The 19,263-nt window shown below is 39.7% G+C and overlaps 1 protein-coding gene across 3 annotated transcripts; it reads right to left on the minus strand.

Annotated features, from left to right (window-relative positions):
• Positions 1 to 630: 630 nt before the first annotated feature.
• rev1 (REV1 DNA directed polymerase) lies at positions 631 to 17,715 on the minus strand. Of its 3 annotated transcripts, none has more exons than XM_042494499.1 (22): positions 17,430 to 17,715; positions 15,880 to 15,955; positions 14,661 to 14,793; positions 13,395 to 13,563; positions 12,565 to 13,077; positions 10,796 to 11,637; positions 9,743 to 9,841; positions 9,521 to 9,637; positions 8,731 to 8,848; positions 8,513 to 8,641; positions 8,009 to 8,163; positions 7,803 to 7,922; positions 7,492 to 7,712; positions 6,566 to 6,738; positions 6,228 to 6,445; positions 5,953 to 6,146; positions 5,597 to 5,869; positions 4,662 to 4,761; positions 4,337 to 4,542; positions 4,109 to 4,259; positions 3,903 to 4,005; positions 631 to 3,365 (listed from the first exon to the last, which is right to left on the minus strand). In XM_042494499.1, the coding sequence occupies exons 2-22, from the start codon at positions 15,943 to 15,945 to the stop codon at positions 3,254 to 3,256; spliced, it is 4,212 nt and encodes a 1,403-aa protein (XP_042350433.1). In that variant the 5' UTR covers positions 15,946 to 15,955; positions 17,430 to 17,715; the 3' UTR covers positions 631 to 3,253. The 3 variants fall into 3 exon arrangements, with proteins under 3 accessions (XP_042350433.1, XP_042350432.1, XP_042350431.1); XM_042494498.1 differs by having other exon boundaries at positions 4,337 to 4,545; XM_042494497.1 differs by having other exon boundaries at positions 4,337 to 4,545; positions 5,953 to 6,445.
• Positions 17,716 to 19,263: the final 1,548 nt, after the last annotated feature.

The following is a 19,263-nucleotide window of genomic DNA, read 5'->3' on the forward strand; positions in this document are numbered from 1 at the left end:
GAGAGAGAAAAACACACACTGGACAAATACAACAGCAAATATAAAGTGATACAAAGGAGATATGAGATAATGTAACATAAAACTACACAAAAGACACATCACACACAAAACACACAATGAAAAGCTACACACAATAGTGCATCACAAGTGAATGCTTGTCAAACTGAAAACCGGTTATGAAGTCCAGATTTCAAGGTCAGTGGGTACAGAGCTGAGTGGCTTTTAACGGTCTTTTCAAGGTGCTCTTAAAGGTGCTGATAGAGTTGCAGCTCGTCACATCGTCGGGCAGCGTTCCACTGATTTGTAGCTTTTACAGAAAAATCTGAATCCCAAAATGCAGAGCAATGAAACAGTATGTTACAGTCTCATTCAGAGGACAATCTTGAGGATCTAATAGAACTTACTGAGCAAGTAAACACAAAGTCACACAGTGGGGGATGGGCCAAAACATGTAGAATTTTATAAACCACAAATACCGGTGAAAATAATCAAAAATCTTCGGTCAGTAAATTGTATTTCCTTGGTATCCTAAAGTGATGAAAATGCAGTGGCTTCTTGTCTGAAGTTTTTAAGGTTTGTCTGTATAAGGGCTCTACTACTCAGGCTGTAATAATGACAAAGACGTATAAATTAATACAGAGTTTACAGTTTATTACCAAGATTTAGAAAACTTACAAACAGGTTCACAGCTTCAGGTCTTCAGGCACAAGCCAGTTTAGAGAAGACAAGACTGGCCAATTTTTAACTTCTGGCCATTCCCTTCTGGAAAGATATGACAGGTGAAGAGAAGCTTGATAGTGAGCGGAGACGACTTGCACATTCTGAATTACATTCATTTCAACAAGTTGAAGAAAAAAGAAAAGAAAAAAAGACAAGATAGATTTGGTTTGCATATCGTGGATACTGCTTTAAACAAACTTGTCAACCACACGCACGTCATGGTGAGATCACAAGCCAGCCAGCCGAGAACTTCGAATCACCAATCATGAAAGTTAACTTCACAGGAACACAGCGATGTAGCCACAAGCCATACAAATGTCTCCAAAGTATGAAGTACACACATGTTGAGTTTTAAAAATCCCGTCACCAGTTTCTCTGCATTATCCCAATATTCAGATTTGTGAAACTGGTAAACACAATAGAAAAGATTCACTCCGGATACAAAGGCTGTATGAAACGTTACATTATCTCGTAGGGACATCTCACTTGCTAGTGAAAAAAAGGAACTGCATAGGCTACTTATTGATTGCCATAACCCCTGTCAACATCTTCCCGAGTCAGAGTGCTACTGAGAATCAACAGTTAACCTCACGTGAAGAGCTTTGGCCAGCTTCTGACACGAACAATTAAAGAGCGAGAAGATTTTACAATTTAAAGACAGTTACTAAGAATTCACTACATGTAAACAATACAAGAGGTAAACCCCTCCACGCACATCTTTTCTTTTAAAACTTTTAACAAGTATCTTTAAAAACATTATTTACATACTATAATAACAGGGTTTGGCACTTTTTTTTTTGCAAGAGAGACGAGAAAAGAGATACTTCTGTACGCAGCAGGCTATATTTCGTTTGCTTTTTTGTGACACAGCAGTCGTAGATAGTTCACAGGTCAGTACAAGTGGCATGGAGCACCAAAGAAGCGTTGATGAAAGATATTTTATTCCTACAATTTCTGGTATTATCATAAGTCTGATGTCTGATGAGGAGTGCTACACGACTAATTATAAAATTGCTAAAAGGTGTGTTGCAGTTTAACATGATAATTGTGTTTACTACAGTCATTGTTTTAAACACTGACTGATGTAACTGCATACATGGAAAAGAAAAAGCTGAGAATGCACCTGTTTAACATTATTTAAACCTTAGCAACACATAAAGTCCACTGCTATTTCAGATAGATACAGTCAGTATTTATGGAAACATTCACACAATATCACATCCTTTTACACTGAGGGGGAAAACAAAGCAAATGATACCACATTGAGGAGTTGCTGTGCGGCTTTCTGCACGTCAAATAATCAAATAATTTTTGACATTTTTCGAAACTGGTCCAGCATAAAGCAACAGCAGCTGCAAAACAGGCTGCAATGCAACCACTCTGGGCATATTTACGCCATCAATTTATGCCCACTACAAGTGCTTGCTTTTGCCACTGACGGACTCAGATTATTTTTTCAATAGTTTGACAAGATAGACCTTTTTGTTGAGATCCTTTTCGACCACAGACAGCCCTAAAATCGTTTTCGTCAAACCCACCAGACTCAATTTAAATAAACATTTTAAATTGTTCTTTCTACTCTCGAACAATCACCAAATCTGATTTTGCTGAAATTAACTTGTAATTCACCCCGTTGAATGTGAAAATATGCTGACTATACATGCTAAAATTACTTTTTATTTAAATGGAGTCTGGTGGGTTGTTGTCAAGGCTGTTTCTGCTCTAGGGCTTAAAAAGTCCTGCATGATAACATTATATTTTCAAAACATAGGCGAATAGTGCTGAGTAATGTTAGTGCTGCTCTATTGTCTTGAAATGTGCACGAAATTCAATAAAACATTAAGCTAGTCTATTTCATGATAGCGTTAATGGCTGTAGGGTACTGAGATTATGTTAAGTAAGTGGAATAGTGTATCTTACATGAGTTTAAAATAAAAAATAAAACGTACGGTTTCACAGCATTTAAAGCCTGGAGGAAAGGACAGTTTTCCCTCTTGCTAACTCCTCCACACTCACCACGACCCCTAAACTATGACCACTGACTGTATCTATGGGAAACACTCATCAGGATGGAAATTTATTTAGCAATGTCGGCAAAAAAACAAATAAACATTATATAAAATTTCACATATTTATAAAAAAAAACTCCACATGAAATGATGAATTAGCGAAAAAACTGCTACGATTTTCTCTGTTCTGAGTTTTGGTGAGTAGATTCTAGGTATATTTCCTGCCTCTCAGTATGTGTTACTTGTCTTTTAAAAGAGCAAGTACAGAAAATAAAGCACTGTTCAAGCTCTCATTTAATACTGTCATGGCTCTTGTAACACTGTCTGATATCGTGTGTGTGTGTGTGTGCGTGTGTGTGCGTGTGAGTACAATTCTCACTCTCATTGTGATGCTAAGAGAAGGAAGATGATTTCATCATTACTTAGACGTCATAATTTCTTTTGCCAATGACCTTGTGAAGGTATCAAAACAAGAAGTGTTGGTGCAGTGGTTAAACACGCCGAAAACCTTGACTCCTCCCTCTTCACGCTACCTTCAGGGTGCTACCATACGCCTGCTGCACAACCACCTGCACGTTGTCAACGATGAAGTCGAAAGCCATGCTCCAAACCGACTCCACCGACTGCTGCATGAGCCTGCAGGGAGAGGATCAAAAGGCAACATAAAGAATCGAAACAAAACAGAAAGGGAGGTAGGAGGTGGTATGGAGGGCAAAAAGTACAGTTCTATTTTTATGCACCAACAGCTGGAACAGACCGCCCATACAAATAAGAGATGCAGCGTCAGTCAAGAGTTTGAAGTTAGTTTTAAGAAGCAGCTCAAGACCCATTTCTATGCTCTTGCTTTTAATTAATTCCACCTTCCATTTATTTTTTCACGTATTATGGTTGTTATTTCTAATAAACCTACTTTATGCTTTTTATGCACCTTTAGCGTTGAGACTTTTGATGTTTAATATTTGTTTTCCACCTCTTGGCTTGTTTGCAACTTATTTCCAGAGTTATGGTACCCATGTGCTGTTTAATGATTTGATTTATTTTATATTTATAAATATATATTTCTCTATATTGTTAGGTTTTAATTTTTAGCACGTAAAGCACTTTGATCTGCATTTTATGCATAAAAGGTGATATAAAAATAAATATTATTATGTTTATTAGACCGTGGCATACCTTTTCATGTATTTTATAATCAAATCCAGCTTCTCCAGATCTTTATCCTCGATCAGATCAGTGCAGTATTTCACCACCTGCAGGATGTCCTCCTCCATGGGTTCTAACCAAAAATTTGATAAAGTATTTTAAATGCATGACAACATAGGCATGTGCATTAGTAGGCAACTACTAACTAACTAACAGAGCTGTTCTTCAACGTATACCTGTTATGGTGGTGACCCATTCTCGTAGGAGTGTTTTAATGTCCGTTAGGTCATAGGCTCCAGCCAACGCTGGAGCAGGGCGAGGAATGAATTTGGACAGAGACTCCGGGATGTCTGGGTCTGAGCTCGATGTGGAGGGACCGTTTTCCGTCTGGGAGGGGAAAACAAGTGTCAGTCATAAAGTGTCTAACTTCACATAGTGCCACCATCTTCATGTTCTTGGCTCACCTTTAAAATGTTCATCGGTTCCCGTGGTTTCATAGGAGATGGCAGGGTTTTGGCCGGGCTGTTTGTCACGTGACGCTTCTTCAGAGGAGAAGGACCTTTTTTAACAGGACTCCCTGCATTTTTTCTCTTGTAGTGCCGCTTCACCCGACCAATGCCGACTCCGAGTCCTGACTGTTTTAGCTGCAACAATGGATTCTTCTGCTCTGCTGCTGAGACACCAAGAGGAAAAATGTGATATAAAAAGAATAGGATTCCTGATAATAGTAGGATTAAAAAAGCAAAAGCAAAATGCGTCAATTTACCACTACTTCACTTTGAGACTTACACATTTTTGTCTGGGGCTGGACGTTTGTTACACGGTTGTAGGCAGACTTCAGTTCATCCTGGAGCTCTTTGGGAAGGGCAGCAAATACATCAGGATCAACCTGCAGTCCGAAAACGAAGAGACAAACTCTCAAACAGTGACATCAGCTTTGTACAGTGTGAGACTTATTTGCACACAGGTGAAAAGCTTTTATCCTTTCAGTAAAGGTGCCTCTTACAGATATGATATGAAACTTTTCTAATATGTAATTTTTCAGTTGTGTATTTACATTATCCCAAACATCCCAAATCCTGACAAATCTGTAATTTTATTGAAGGACACGATCCGTGTCATTTGATCGATGTTGCCTGTCAGTAGCGTCATATTGATTTTGCGCATGAGTCCGGGCAGTCTGCCAGATGCTGTCATAAACTAACTTTTTATTCAGGTTTAAGCCACATTTTAATGATAAACTTTTTAGATCTTGGTTGTTTTTCACTGCATGTTTTAATTGGATGAAGGATGAGGAAAAGTGGCAGCTTGGCTCCAGCATCTGCTACACCCAGCAGTAAGTGCGAAACACTGTTTAACATGAAACTAATTTATTGTTTAAATATCAGTTTAAATCATCAGCTCTGTCTGTTCTGGAGAGGAAGAGACCTCCACAAATAATTCTGCTGCAGGTAAAACTCGGCCAAACTATGAACACTGAAGGAATCCTAATCATGAGAAACTGACTGCAAATGATGTCACTGCTCTGACTTTTGTTATTGTTTTGATTAAGAGACCAGCAGAAGCAGCAGAAAATTACATATTGTATGTTTAAGGATTAAATGCATCTAATTTCTTTAACAGACCCCATATCAAATGTGCACATTTTTCTGTGACAATTTGGGCTTTTGACAGATAAATCGATTATTTAGAAAAGGCAGAATCTAAAACGGTTACATCTTTACCTGTGAGAAGTTTGGTAGTTCCAGTACAATTCCTGGACTGTCTGGCTGGTTTGGAATCTGGAGAAGCAACGTCCCTACAGGTGGAGTGTAGAGAGCAGGACCAGGAGCAGGACCGGGGGCAGGAGGACGAGATTTCAGAGATGGAGGCGGAGGAGCGGAGGGCTGTGGACTGGGTGACTGACGGTTACTTGGTCTCCTATCGCGATTAGTCCACGACTGCTCCACTTGTTCTCTCAGTTCTGCGGGCAACGCCTCCAACACAGAGCGGTCCACCTTTGACATCATGAAGAAACAGAAGTTGTCGAAAATATTTCTGCTTCTGTTTAATCAATCGGACATTTTCTTCACGTCTTTACCTGCGAAGGAGAGGGGACCTCAATACTGAAGTTGAGACGTGCTCGAGGATTTTTTGGAGTTTGTCTGCACGCCTGCTGGTCTCTGCTCGTCCCTGGGACCGGCTCAGGAGAGGACAGAGGATGGGAAGAGGAGCGAGATGACACGTCCGTGTTTGAGGAAGTCTTTTCTTGATGTGTGTTGTTGTCGGCAGCATCTGTAACGTTGATTTTAAAGTTAACAGATTTCACAGACAACAACAGAGACATAAACTGAAACACAAAGACTTTACACAAACCTTTGTTGCTGGATTTGGCAACAAGCAACATGTCTTTGATGGAGCGTGTCCCCGGGCCCATGGAGTCCTGGGGGACAGAGTTATGTCCATCAAGAAGCTGAACCTGGATGCCGACCCCTCTCATGTCCTGAACCTGCAACTTCATGGCGTGGAACAGCTTGATGACCGCAGCGGCAATCAGCTGACCGCTGTCAGTGGACTGAGCGAGCATCACAGTCCTGAGGGAAGAGGGGACAGACACAGATGAGTCTACAGAGACATAATGACACGGACAAGCAACTGTTAAAGGACATTCATCAATCTCTTGTAACATTCAGGGATTACAGTCTCTTTCCTACCTGGCTAGATTATCACATATGCCATGACCACCGTATTTAGCCGGCTCCAGCGGCGCTCCAACCTTGCGAACCATGACCTTAAGGGTAACTCTGCGACCTCGCAGCCCCGCTTCGCGTAAACGTTTTTGCACCTCCATGGCCAAGTTTGTCAAGAAAGACTCTGCCTCATCAACCTTGTCACAGAAGAAGAGAGACATGAGGGTTAGAGAGACACAGGTGGGAAACACAGGGAAGACTTAAAGATTCAAGACCTTTATTTGTCCCTGAGGGGAGATTGGATTTGGCGCAGTGGTAATAAACACAACACACAGCTATACACACAAGATTAAAAAAAAAACCACACATAATAAAAAAAAAAATAAATAAATAAATACAGGAGGAAAAATGTGAGAATTTGAGTTAAAAAAAGTTTAGTGAATAATAAGAAAAACAAAAAGAAAAATAAGGAAAGAAGTTAGTTACTTAAGTTTCAGAGTTGAGCGGTGAAATAACAGAGTAATAAGGAGAATTTATACTCATTAGTTCTGGCTGTTGTTTATAAGAAACCAAGTATAAAAAAGATTCTTTAACAAAAGAAAAAAAGAGAAAGAAAGATAAAAGAAATATGAAGAAATACAGAAAAAAATAAGAACAAAAATACAATAGGAAACAAATAAATACAGAAATAAATAAAAACTAAAAATTAAAAAAAATACAGACAAAGAATAAAGTGCAGGAAGAAATACAGAAAGAAAGAAATAAAGACAGAAAGAAATACAGAAAGAAAGACATGCGAAAGAAAAAACAGAGAACAGACAAAAAAAGGAAAGATATATGAAAGAAATACACAAAGAAAGAAAGAAATACAGAGAGAAAGAAAGAAAGAAAGAACAAAATGCAAAAACATGGAACAGAATATGGCACAGGAGAATGAAAGCAGGTCTAACCTTTGTAAAACGGATGTTGTAGTTCATCTCAGCAGAGACCGACTTCCTCTCCTTCTCGTAGCGGACGGGCCGGTCATCGAGGCCCCTGCAGAAGCGGAACAGGGTTTGTCCGGTCCGAGGACCAAACTTCTTTTGCAGCTGAGACAGAGACACCTGCTGGAGGTCCCCACATGACCTCACACCCATAGCAGCCAGCTTCCTGCCCATAACAGGCCCAACACCTACAGAGAGAAATGACAAATAATCAAATATTTACTACAACAAAGAACTGCATGCTGATGGTGATGACCAGCAGGTGGAGCTGTATCTACCTGGTAAGCTGGTCACAGGCAGGTCCCGGATAAAATCATCCACCTCCTCAGACTTTAAGAGGTGCTGCCCGTCTGGCTTGGCCTTGCGGGTCGCCAGCCGAGCCAGCAGGATGTTGGACCCTGAACAGATGAGCAGTCAGTTTGAGTTTGTAAAACAGGCTCGCTGTCTTGATGTATTTTACAGCATGAGATGCACATCAACTCACCCATGCCCACTGAAGCACAGCATCCCGTTTTCTCCTTGATGTCCGCTCTGATCGCACTCGCCAGATCTTCTGGGTTGATGCCCAACTCGGCCAAAAGAGAAGAGCCGTCTATCAACACTTCATCACAGCTCAGAGCTTCAATGTCGTGGGTGTAACTGCAAAAACAAATACACGAGAAGGTGTGCTTTAGGTGATTATAATGATATAATAAACTTTATTTATATGGCACTTTTCTTAACAAGCTTATGTGTTCTTTAGAAAAAAAAACAAGCACATAAATCCAAAAACAACAATAAAACAGTAATAAAATAAAATGCAAACAACAGAAGGATCATAAAAACATAAAAGCACCAGGGGAAAACATAAAGCTTAAAAAAGTACAATAAAATGGCCAAGGAGGGATGATAAAATCCAGCTACATATTAAATATTCAGAAATGCTTACCCATAAAATAAAGTTATGTGAAGGGATTTAAATTCAGATCCAGCAGGGAGGTCTTCTTACCTGGCCAGAGTCTCATACATGGTGAGCGCCACCTCTTTATAAGCCTCAAAATCATACGGGACAGACTGCAGCGAGGGACACAGCTGCTTTGCTTTGCCAAAAAACATCCCATTTCTGACGCCTGCCTGCCTGTGAGAGACAACCGATTCCACTTAGTACAAAATGCAGATATTTGGGCTGTTTAATATAAATGTCATGAGCGTGTGTTTATATCTTACCTGGCCTCGTAACTGCAGGATGCGATCTCTGCCATAGAGAGAGTGGAAGCATCCTGGTTGACTCCGTTGGTGTGTGACTCCGGACTCTCTTGTGAAGGAGTTCTGTGTAAATCTTCATCTGAGGGGCAGAACAAGGGCAATCTTAGCCAAATAAAGCAAGAGATGTACAGCAAAATGCAGTGATAAATAAAATGTGTTTTTTGGAAAAATAGTAGTGTTAAACTGGTGCTTGGTGCTAAATTGTTATAATCTGAATGAATCTGAAAATTAAACAACTAAAAATCCCAAATCTAAAACACAAATGTCACACCATGAGTTGAGGAGAGAGAACACCAAAATCCCGAAACCACTATCAAGTATATCAAATGTGACATACGATCGTGATAATACGTGATAATCCATAAAAATGTAAATGATCTGCTGTTCACATTTAACATTAACAAGTGGGAAATATCTGGTATTTCTTGGCCTTTTTCTGGGCCATTTGGTATTTCTCACTCTGCATGTGAGATCCCAAAGCTTTGATTCCCATCATGAGTTGAAGAAAAGGAATGTATTAAATTACTGAACAAAAAAAAGGATGTTAATTATTATTTTGAGATTTTACAATGCAATGTGAGAAAAAATGATTCATATATCTTACTTCCTATGTCTGAGCATTTTCAGACTTTTGAAAGATTAATTTTTGTCAATTTAATACCAATTAAGGCATTATTTTTACATTTAGAATTTCAATGCCTTTTAAGACTTTTTAAGGATCTGCAGGAACCCTGGGGTATGACGATCTCACCGGATTGAGGATGAATATGTTTATTCTGGTAGTACTGCTGCTCCAGCAGAGGGTGGGCCCCGGGCCTCAGGGGCACTCGGCCCTGTCCACGGTTACTGGTCACAGCTACTGGCTTCCCTGCAAGACAACCATGAAGTCAGCAAGCAGCACTGACTGGATGTATGAGAGTATTCTATGAGCACGTTTCACTGGCAGCACACAAACAAACAAAAGGCGTCTTACCTTTGAGATCTGGTCGATGTCGGATCCCCACAGACACGAAGAAACAGTCCATGTCCACATGAAGAATACAAGATTTGATACTTGAGGTTGTTGACGTACCTGAATAAATACATACCAGATCATTAGAGGAGAGCTTTACAAAAAGGCATGAACACAGCATCTAAGTCCGATTTAACTGAAAGGGGAATACACATGCAACACAAGTACTGTGGCAACCTCCTAAATTAGCAGGAACACAGATACAGGGTTCCTGCAGCTTGAGCAAAGTAATATTTAAGGCTTTTTAATGTCACTTGGACTTAAGTTTAAGACCGAACTTCTAATAACCAAAATTGAAGGACAGTTTTATTTTGCACAAATGCTTATTTCAACATAAAACATTATGTTTCTTGTCCAGTGCAAACAACAAAGACAATAAAACCATTATATAATAAAAAATGTATCTATTTGTTTTACCAAGAGTAGAAGGAAAAATCTGGCACTTCTGGTCAGTTTTCTTTCATTTTGTGTTTCTGATTCTGCACGTGAGATTGGACTACTTGATTCCCATAATGACGAGTTAAAGATGACTTTACTAAACTATTTCATCAGAAATAGTTATTACAAGGTATTTTGAGATTTTACATTGAAATGTTAGAAAAAAAGATTCATAAAATCCTACTTCCAATGTCTGAGCATTTTAAGACCTTTGTAAGATTAATTTGTCATTTTAATACAAATTAGGGCCTTATTTTTAGATTAATTCGATCAATGCCTTTTAAGACTTGTTAAGGATCCACAGGAACCCTGCAGATATTGTCAATATCTGAAATCGCAGAGAACATTTTGTTATTATTTCAGTACTAGAACATGGACTTCTAGATCTTAGGAGTGCTTCTTTGCTTATTCATGATGATTTATCCCATTTTTAAAGATGTGTTTACACACAGTGAAATTGAGAAAGAAGAATGAAGTGATAATACTGTGTCTGTCTGAACCTTATCTGGAAGAGTTGCGGTTTTAGCAGGCAGGATTGTATGAGAAAAAACAATGAAATGAGCCTTCCTTTCCTACCTCGACTATCAGCAGAGCGCTGGGCCGCAGATTTCCTCAGTCTATCTTTCCCAGGGAAGGAGGCGCCCCCCGCTGCTTTTCGCTTGCTGTGCAGCTCATTGACATACTCAGAGAAGCCCGACCTCCATGTGGAGATCTGGTGTAAACGTGAGTGAGAGTAGAACTCAGAGATCAAACCGCCTGTCTGGGCCAGCAGCTGTGCTGAAGACTTCGATGACAATGAAGACTTCTCAGAGGGGGGCTCTGGTTTGGCTGTGGCGCTGGTCGTGTTTGGCGTCGCAGGATCAGATGAGAAGGCATTGTGGTGACTTCCATTGAGTCGGATTGGAGAATGTGAAAGGGAGCGAGACTCAGGTGAAAGAGGAGTCTTTTCTGGACTTGAATCAACTTGACGGGATGGCTGAAACTGTTTTGGGATTAGTTGGCTTTCGGTGGCTTTTACAGCCTCCTGGTAGGAGGGTGGTGGAGGTTTAGGTCTCTGCTCATTGGCTCCATGTGAGGTGGATTGCTTCTGAAAGACAGGAGACTTATCGGACTGCTTTGGAGGACTGTGGGGGAACTCATAGGGGTCAGGTTTGCTCTGATACTGCACTGGAGGACTCTGGGGTTTATCCTCTGAACTCTTGAGTCTGCATTGAGGCAGTTCCTTGTCATCAGAGAGTTCATCTGTAACAGGGGACAGATCCTCTGGCTTTAAGGCACCATTAACAAGGTGAGTGTGTCCGTTTGTCAGGTGGGTTTCCCTCAGCACCTGTGGGAGAGGATCTTCTTTGCCACACTCGTGCATTTCATTCATTTTTGAATGGCTCATCACATCCAATGAGGTCTGCAGTGATCCGTTTCTGTGAGATGAAGAGAGAAAAGAGGAGACGTCTTACTGAACAAGAGTAAAAGATACATTTTCCAACAAAACAATGACATAAGTAATCCCTTTCAGTCATAACTTATGACCCACTAGAAGTATGCAGTAGTGTATATTTCTGCAGTAACTCTGCCCTCAGCCTGCACTTCCTTTTTTTAAAGATTTTTTTTTCTGTTTTTTGCCTTTATTGTGTATAGGACAGCTAAAGCATGAAAGGGGGAGAGGGGGATGACATGCAGTTTGCTGCATGTCATCCCCTCTATTTCCCCCTTTCTCCCCCTTACTGCAGGTTGGAGTCGAACCTGCCTCCGCTGCAGCAAGGACACAACCTCTGTACACGCCCCTGAACATCCCAAACACAGAGAAGAAAGAGTGTGTACCCCCACAACACTGACATGAGGTCAGGGCTTTAGTAAAAGGCTGCAATCAAATTTCAGAGTGTAAGCAGCAAACATGCAAACATAGAGAGACGAATCCATATACTGCAAAACATAGTGGATGTGACGTTGCCGCTATAATGCAAGCTATCAAAGACTAAGAGCAATCTGTTTCTGTAAAAATACACAACACTGAGACTAAAATGTCCATGCAGATCGTGTACGCGTGATTATGATTATTTACAACTAGATATTGCTATACAAATGCAGGTCTATTTACAAGTGCAGGTCCATATGGAGACTGACTCACTCACCGGAGCCAGCCTCAAGAGGCCACTGAAGTAACTGGAGGTTGCTGCTTTGGTGAATCGCCAGACGGTAGCGAAGCTTTCATTTTTACTCATGACCGTTTTTACAAAAAGTAACCAACTATCCTGCGTAGTATATCTTTAATGTGACAAGATGTTCCAATTCTGTGAGCAAAAACTCGATAATCTCTACTTAAAGTTTAGAAAAGTTTGCATACTCACATTTTTAATTCCTTGCAGCCACTCTGGGCGCTGTTGCAAGAAGACTTGATCTGAGGTTGTGGTTGGCTAGCTCTGTGCTGCTGGAGATTAGTGTGAGGTGTTTGAAGAGTAGACTGTAGGTGCTTTTTGGGGCTCGGATTAGAAAGCAGGTGTTGAGCGTGTGCATTGAGGTAAGTGGATGCCATGTGACTTGGTCGAGGGTTAATGAACTGTGCTGCAGAGTTTTGCTGGATGGACTGAGGTTGGATGTTGTCTTGGTTGAGTCGACTGTGGCTGGGTTTTGGGGTTGAGTTATTCTGGCAGCTGGACGAGGACTGCTCCTGCTTGAGTACGGAGTGCTGAACGCTGAGCTGTGGCAGGTGAAGCTTTTGATGGACGTTTGGCTGAAGCAGGTTGTGACTGGGTCCTGCCATCTCTGACATCTGGCGCAGAGTCATGCCAGGGAAGAGTGGACCCTTGTGTTTAGTGTAAAGCTGGTACTGCAGGTAAGGCAGGAGACGCCCAGCCTTGATACTGTTTTAAACAGATGACAACATAAAAACAGTGATTCATTTCACAGTCACAATACTAAATAAGCAAAAACATGCTCCAATCACACACCTGCTAAAACTCCACACTTTCATTCCTCCTTTATTGATTCAGTAAAATCTGTATTTTCTGATCACTGCACCTGTTTTTAAATTAGCTTGTCTGGAGTCCTGTACATACTGTGACGTTTTAATTTCGTCTTTTATTGCACCAGCTGCATCTGTGTTTTCCTGTCTTGAGCTGACCTGCCTCCTGTTCTGCCTCTTCGTTAGGTCGTCAGGGAAAATATTCAATATAACTACCTGTCAGTGATCCAGTCTGGCTTGATGATCTTTTCCCCTTTGAGCTCCTGAATTTTGCTGTTTGGCAAGTTATTGGCGATGATGTGTGTGGTCTTGGAGCGAGAGTAGTAGACGTGGAACTGGCCGCCGTGCAGCATCATCAGTCTGCGTAGCTCATCTGAACTGGGCTCTGCTCACAAACAGGCAAACAAAGAAAAAATAATTAAGAATCATTAATTATCATTAATAATTAAGAATCTAAACAAAAGTCCTACTTATAGAGCTGCACAAAACGTCACAAACACAGGAAACATATACACGTGTTAAGAAAAAATAGAGCCAGTATTCACATGAACCAGTACCTACGAAAAGTGAAGAAAAAATCTTTACATTTTTTTAACAAGTACACCGAGCTCTGTAACCCATTTTGGATTTTTTTTTCCTTTTGCATTACTAACGATTGATATGCTAATGACAATAAATATTTACATAATCATACCGTCGAAAGAATTACAGACTCATCAGAGCATTTCAGTGAGGCTGGTGTAGCCAGAGGATATGTGGGCAAAGACCTCCTCTTCCATGTGCTGCTTACTGTTTACAGTTTGATGAGCAACTTGAGACAGGTCCAGACAGCATTTCAGCTAATCTCTATGAACAAAAATCTGCATATGAATGCACATAAATCAGAAAAAAAAGTGAAATTTTCATCATATGATAGACTACATTTAACTATTATTATTACTATGTTCTCTGCTGTGGTTTTTTGTGTTTTCAGCATGTCTGTTTAATAACTTGAAAATCTGAAAATAAAGTTTACCAAAAAAAAGAAAGAAAGTTAGTATTAGGTAAAATCACAGAGAAAAATACTTATCTGGGTCATTCTTGGAAAACATATACAGTAAATTACCCTTCTGTCTTAAGGACCATCTGATAAAATTATGAGGTGGATTCTTTTTCTTTCCTTTTTCGTCTACCTTGTATTTTGTACAGAAAAAAATAACACTGCAAAGTATGGCTTGCTTTTTTGTCGACCTATCGAGATGCACAGTAGAGATTATATATTTTTATGTAAGTATGTGTATGTATATATGTACATATGTATATCTGAGTAAATGTCTAAGTGCTTTTTTTACTGTGTCTCTTACTGCTGTATTGTAACTACATCTTTTGTAATGTGCCATATTGTTCAAAAGAAATATTAAACAAACAAAAAAATTACGAAGGGGAGAAGAGAGACAAACTAGGGATTTGTAAAATTACAGATGTTCTATAGCATGGGGTTACCTGTGTATCCATTGACATAGATGGCCACTCCACTGAAAATGTTGGAGCATGCACCGTCCTTCTGTTTTTCTCTGGGGGCATCGAGTTTAAACTGCTCATCCAGCTTAGAAACTTTGGCAGCCATGTAACCTCCCTGCAAACATAAAGGAGAGCAGTGACAGAATAAGGTTAGAAAATCATTCACAACTGTGCCTGCCGAATCCCGCTGCTAAAACGACCACTTAGGACAGTTCATGTCAAGTCATATTCCTGCCACATATACATGGTATGTAAGTTTGTGGTTTGCTAAATAATGCCCAAAAAATGATGTTTGGCCATTCAATGTCAATATCAGGGCTGCCATTAACAATTATTTTCATTGTCAATTAATGTGCTGAAGATTTGAAAAACATTGTTTTAATTATATATATATATTTCATTTTTTTTCCTTTATAGATTCACATACATAACACATACATGTTGCTGTGTGTACATTAGGGCTTTAAAAAATACTTTACCTCTTCAGCTATACACATATTAGATATTGTCAAATTACTGTCTTCCCCCTATGGTGATACTACTGTTATTATGGGATGTTATTGGGCTTATACGCAGCTCCTAAGCCGTGTTAAAGCTTTGTCTGGCAGTGTAGCATTTAGCTAATTAGACAGTGACTACTGATCTGCTTCAGGCTCTTAGCTGCTTTAATGAAATTGCAGGGGGTGTAGAAAAACAGGATGGTTCCTTTCCAGTTTCCCAGTGACACTGTGCATCTCACTATAGATAAACCAAGTCATATATTTTTGCATTTCTCCCAACACAGCATTAACAGCTGCATTCAACTATCTCCCATAAGGTCACACTTCTCAGACAGCCTTAAAGCATACCCTTTTCCTTTACACTGCCTACTCCGCCCACTAATGAATGAAAACATATTTGAAATTGTATTTTATATAAATTTCAATAATCTTATCTTTGCACCTCTTGTCTGCACTTTTGCTATTTTAATGGTGGTTTTTATTTTATTTTTTTTTTTACATGATTTAGTGATTATTTTTTACCTTTTATATCTCATCTTATCTCTTTTATTGAGAATCTGTATCTTTTAATATTTTTTATAGAAAACACTTTGATTTGCCCTCATGTACAAAACGTGCCTTGCCTTCAGAGCAGTCATGTCCTCAAACTGGGGTCATCTCTGCCTTACATTGTTATTTATGATGACAGGACAGATACTCACCCTCTCAGCCCAACCATTGTCACCACTGGCATAGGCTCTCTTCTTTGCCCACCCATCTCGACTCATATTGAGCTACCTGAAAGCACAAGAGGAGCCAATTATCGATACTGAGTCATACAAGGTCCATCTGGGTTCAGACTCTAAACTGCACACAGTTTAATGCTTTGGTAAGTGATGGGGTTATTTTTAGAACTATTTAGAGGATAAATGCCTTTGTGATGCACACAAATAACTTCTCATTCATCCTGAAATGATGCTGGCTGTCAAAACTAATCAGATAACGGACTTTTCAGAGGAGGGGAGTGGCTAGGGTGAGACTTTGTTGGGGGGGTAGTCTTTTTTTGATCCTCTCTACACCATTAATTAGTTATTTGATTAATAAAAAATACTCTTATGGTTTTTTAATGCTCAGATTGTATTTTAATCTAAAAGAAGCATTTGTCACATAATATGTCCAAGGACCTTTAGAAATGTAAAAATCCAATAATAATTTATGTTTTGCAAGTTTCTGACTATGATGAATAAAAAAAATTAGCAGTAAATAACAATAAAATAGAACCATTTTCAGAATCAGAATCAGAATCAGAATCAGAAAAAGATTTATTGCCAGGTATAGTTAACACAATACGAGGAATTTGTTCTGGTGGGTTGGTGCAACATAAATATAGAAAAAAAAACAACAAAAAAAAAAAAAAACAAATAGAAGATACAATAAAAAAAATATAAAATATAAATAAATATAATATATATAAATGATATAAATAAAAAATATAAAATATAAAAGTACGAGTCTATACAATATATAAAATATAATATAAATTAATTTGTATGCCCCTCTCCTGAGCCATAATAAACAAACAAATTCACTCCCCAGTGTTTGAAATCATTATCACACGTGCCTCCTCCTCTTTGCACCACCCGCTCCCCTCTCATAAATAACGACCAGTCCCAAAATGTTTAGCAATCATTTCACAAGCCCACTGTTTTATATGGGTGAAACATTTTTTGTGTGTTCGGCATTTCCTGAGTGCTGCTAGTTTACAAATCTTTCTCGGGTGCAAGCCAAATGACAAAGAAAAGCACCGGCAATAGCTAATATATATGGAGGTTGTGCTGTGAATGTATTACTGTGGTTTAATTTAAATTTTGCATGACTGGTAGGATACTGGTTTTGCGCTCAGTGTTGAGTCCAAGGGCATGCCCGGACAGGTCTTCAGCCATTGACAGGTAGGTTACAACAGAGCCCCATGTGGCACTTTGTCACATTATTTCATGTAGCTGCTAACAGTAAGTTAGCTTAGCCTCTCTAAAGCGACGCTCTGCTAGTTAATCGAACATGTAACTGCGCCACGACACGACCGTATTATCGTGTCAATTCATGCCAGCAAAAAAAATATAAGTGTGTTGACTGCACTCACGAACAATGCTGGCAAAAGCAGCTAGCAAACAATAGGCACTCTATCTGACTTTGTAACTTCAATTCGGTGTTAATCTGTAAACAAACAACAGTGCTGAGTGGTTGTTGGCTAACAGAAGTCACTTGTTTTTACCTTTTTATCCTGTCAGACTGGGTTGTTCGCCACAGACTTCTCTCTGCAGATACTGAGCGACACAAACGTTATGTGCGCGCTGATTTCGAGGCAAAAGACCAAAGCAAAGCGAAATGGAAATCGTCCAGACTGTTAGCTCGACTCCTCAGCCTCGGCTCTGTTGTTTCGTGAACTCCTTTTGGTGAACTGAGATCCCCTTATTCTGCGTTGCTGCCACGCCATGTCTCTTCAACGTTTACGCTCTCCCTCCCAGTCCTTTTGCTCTCCATTTCTACCGCCTCAGTCCTCTGCTTTCCCTTTTCTCTCTGAGCGTCAAGCGAAGAAGAAGAAACACGGTGGTTCCGGAGAAGTTTTTCAAAATAAAACATTCGATTCGAATTGTCAATGAGAGGGGTAAAATTGAATGAATGTTTTGAATAGGGGTCAACAGATTATCGGAGTCGATATTTGGCATTTTGACAGATATCCGTATCAGTGTTTTACTTTAATAGTCCCCAATAAAATTAATTAATTAAAAAATGCAAATAAGGTGTCAGAATGGGATAAAGGTAATTAAAGTTTTGTGTTGGAGTTGCTTATGTTCCATGTTATAAATTTTGAAGGATAGATTTTGTAAATGTAAATCGGTTTCATTAACTATTAATAATCGGTATTGGTATCGGTTGCATTGCATGGTTTTGCTGTGCAGGAATGCTCTCTTTTGGCATACTCTGTTTACGGACATTTTGTACTTTATTGCCCACATTAAAACATTTGTTAGAAAAGAAATCAAAAAGTAATACAATTTTGTGAGTTTTATTACTTTGATAAAGTAATTGCAATTGTTACATTGCTTATAATAGGGTATTGTGGGGCGGCTGTGGCTCAGAGGTAGAGTGGGTCGTAATTGGAAGGTCAGCGGTTCGATCCCCAGCTCCTCTGGACAACATGTCGAAGTATCCTTGGGCAAGATACTGAACCCCAAATTGCTCCTGATGCTGCGTCATCAGAGTGTGAGTGTGTGTGTGAAATTACTGAGTAGCAGGTGGCACCTTGTATGGTAGCCTCGGCCACCAGTGTGTGAATGTGTGTGTGAATGGGTGAACATGACATGTAGTGTGAAAGCGCTTTGAATGGTCAATAAGACTAGAAAAGCGCTATACAAGTATAGTCCATTTACCATTTATCTGGTATTATAAAACCTATTACAGTTCAAAAACAACTTTCCCCACACTTTTATAATACAATAATAAGAAAATTATGTTTAATGGCACATAATTTATATTGATTATACTTTTGTTGTTGTATTTTAGTCTGACCATTACCCATTGGCTTGTCAAATTCAGAATAGTAACGTGTATGTGTGGGGCAAAACAAAACAAAACCGAGTTTTATATTGAAAAACAATGTGCGCAGAGCTTCCTGTTTTCTTGTAGCTTTTTGTAGCTAACTTGACGCAGCTCGTCCCCGGCTTCTTGTTTTTAGCATCAAGTTGTTAATGCTGCCACTATGCGGGCAACTGAGTGCATGTCACCTGAAATGACTGTAACAGCTCTTGGGAAGCTTTGTACAGTTTTTAAAACCACCCACTCTGTTACTTTCACACCGATTTACTCATCGAGGCTCGACGTGATCAGGAGAGCCGTCGGTGTGAAGCTGTTTGGTGTAAATCTTTGGTTATCGCTCTCTCGCAGATTGATCACCTTTGAAAATGTGTCTCTGTGGCTTAAATCGGGAGGTTTGTGCTCTCAGGACGCCCACACCGCCCGCTCTTCTGCGGTAGACAGTCGATCAAAAGCTCCAGTCTGGATTTTTTTGGACTGTCTGGCTCGGAGTACGGTTGTCCTCAGACGGC

The sequence above is a fragment of the Plectropomus leopardus genome, chromosome 10 (assembly GCF_008729295.1).
Source record: "Plectropomus leopardus isolate mb chromosome 10, YSFRI_Pleo_2.0, whole genome shotgun sequence".
Classification (NCBI taxonomy): domain Eukaryota; kingdom Metazoa; phylum Chordata; class Actinopteri; order Perciformes; family Serranidae; genus Plectropomus; species Plectropomus leopardus.

What these genes read in the sequence shown, in the direction of transcription:
- rev1 (XM_042494497.1), bottom strand. Translation starts at nt 15,945, where the DNA reads ATGAGTCGAGATGGGTGGGCAAAGAAGAGAGCCTATGCCAGTGGTGAC. An exon ending in CTATGTCAATGGATACACAG is followed by an intron (nt 13,564 to 14,660) that starts GTAACCCCATGC and finishes GTTTGTGAGCAG; the next exon opens with AGCCCAGTTCAGATGAGCTA. An exon ending in ACAACATCCGTTTTACAAAG is followed by an intron (nt 6,739 to 7,491) that starts GTTAGACCTGCT and finishes TTCTGTGACAAG; the next exon opens with GTTGATGAGGCAGAGTCTTT.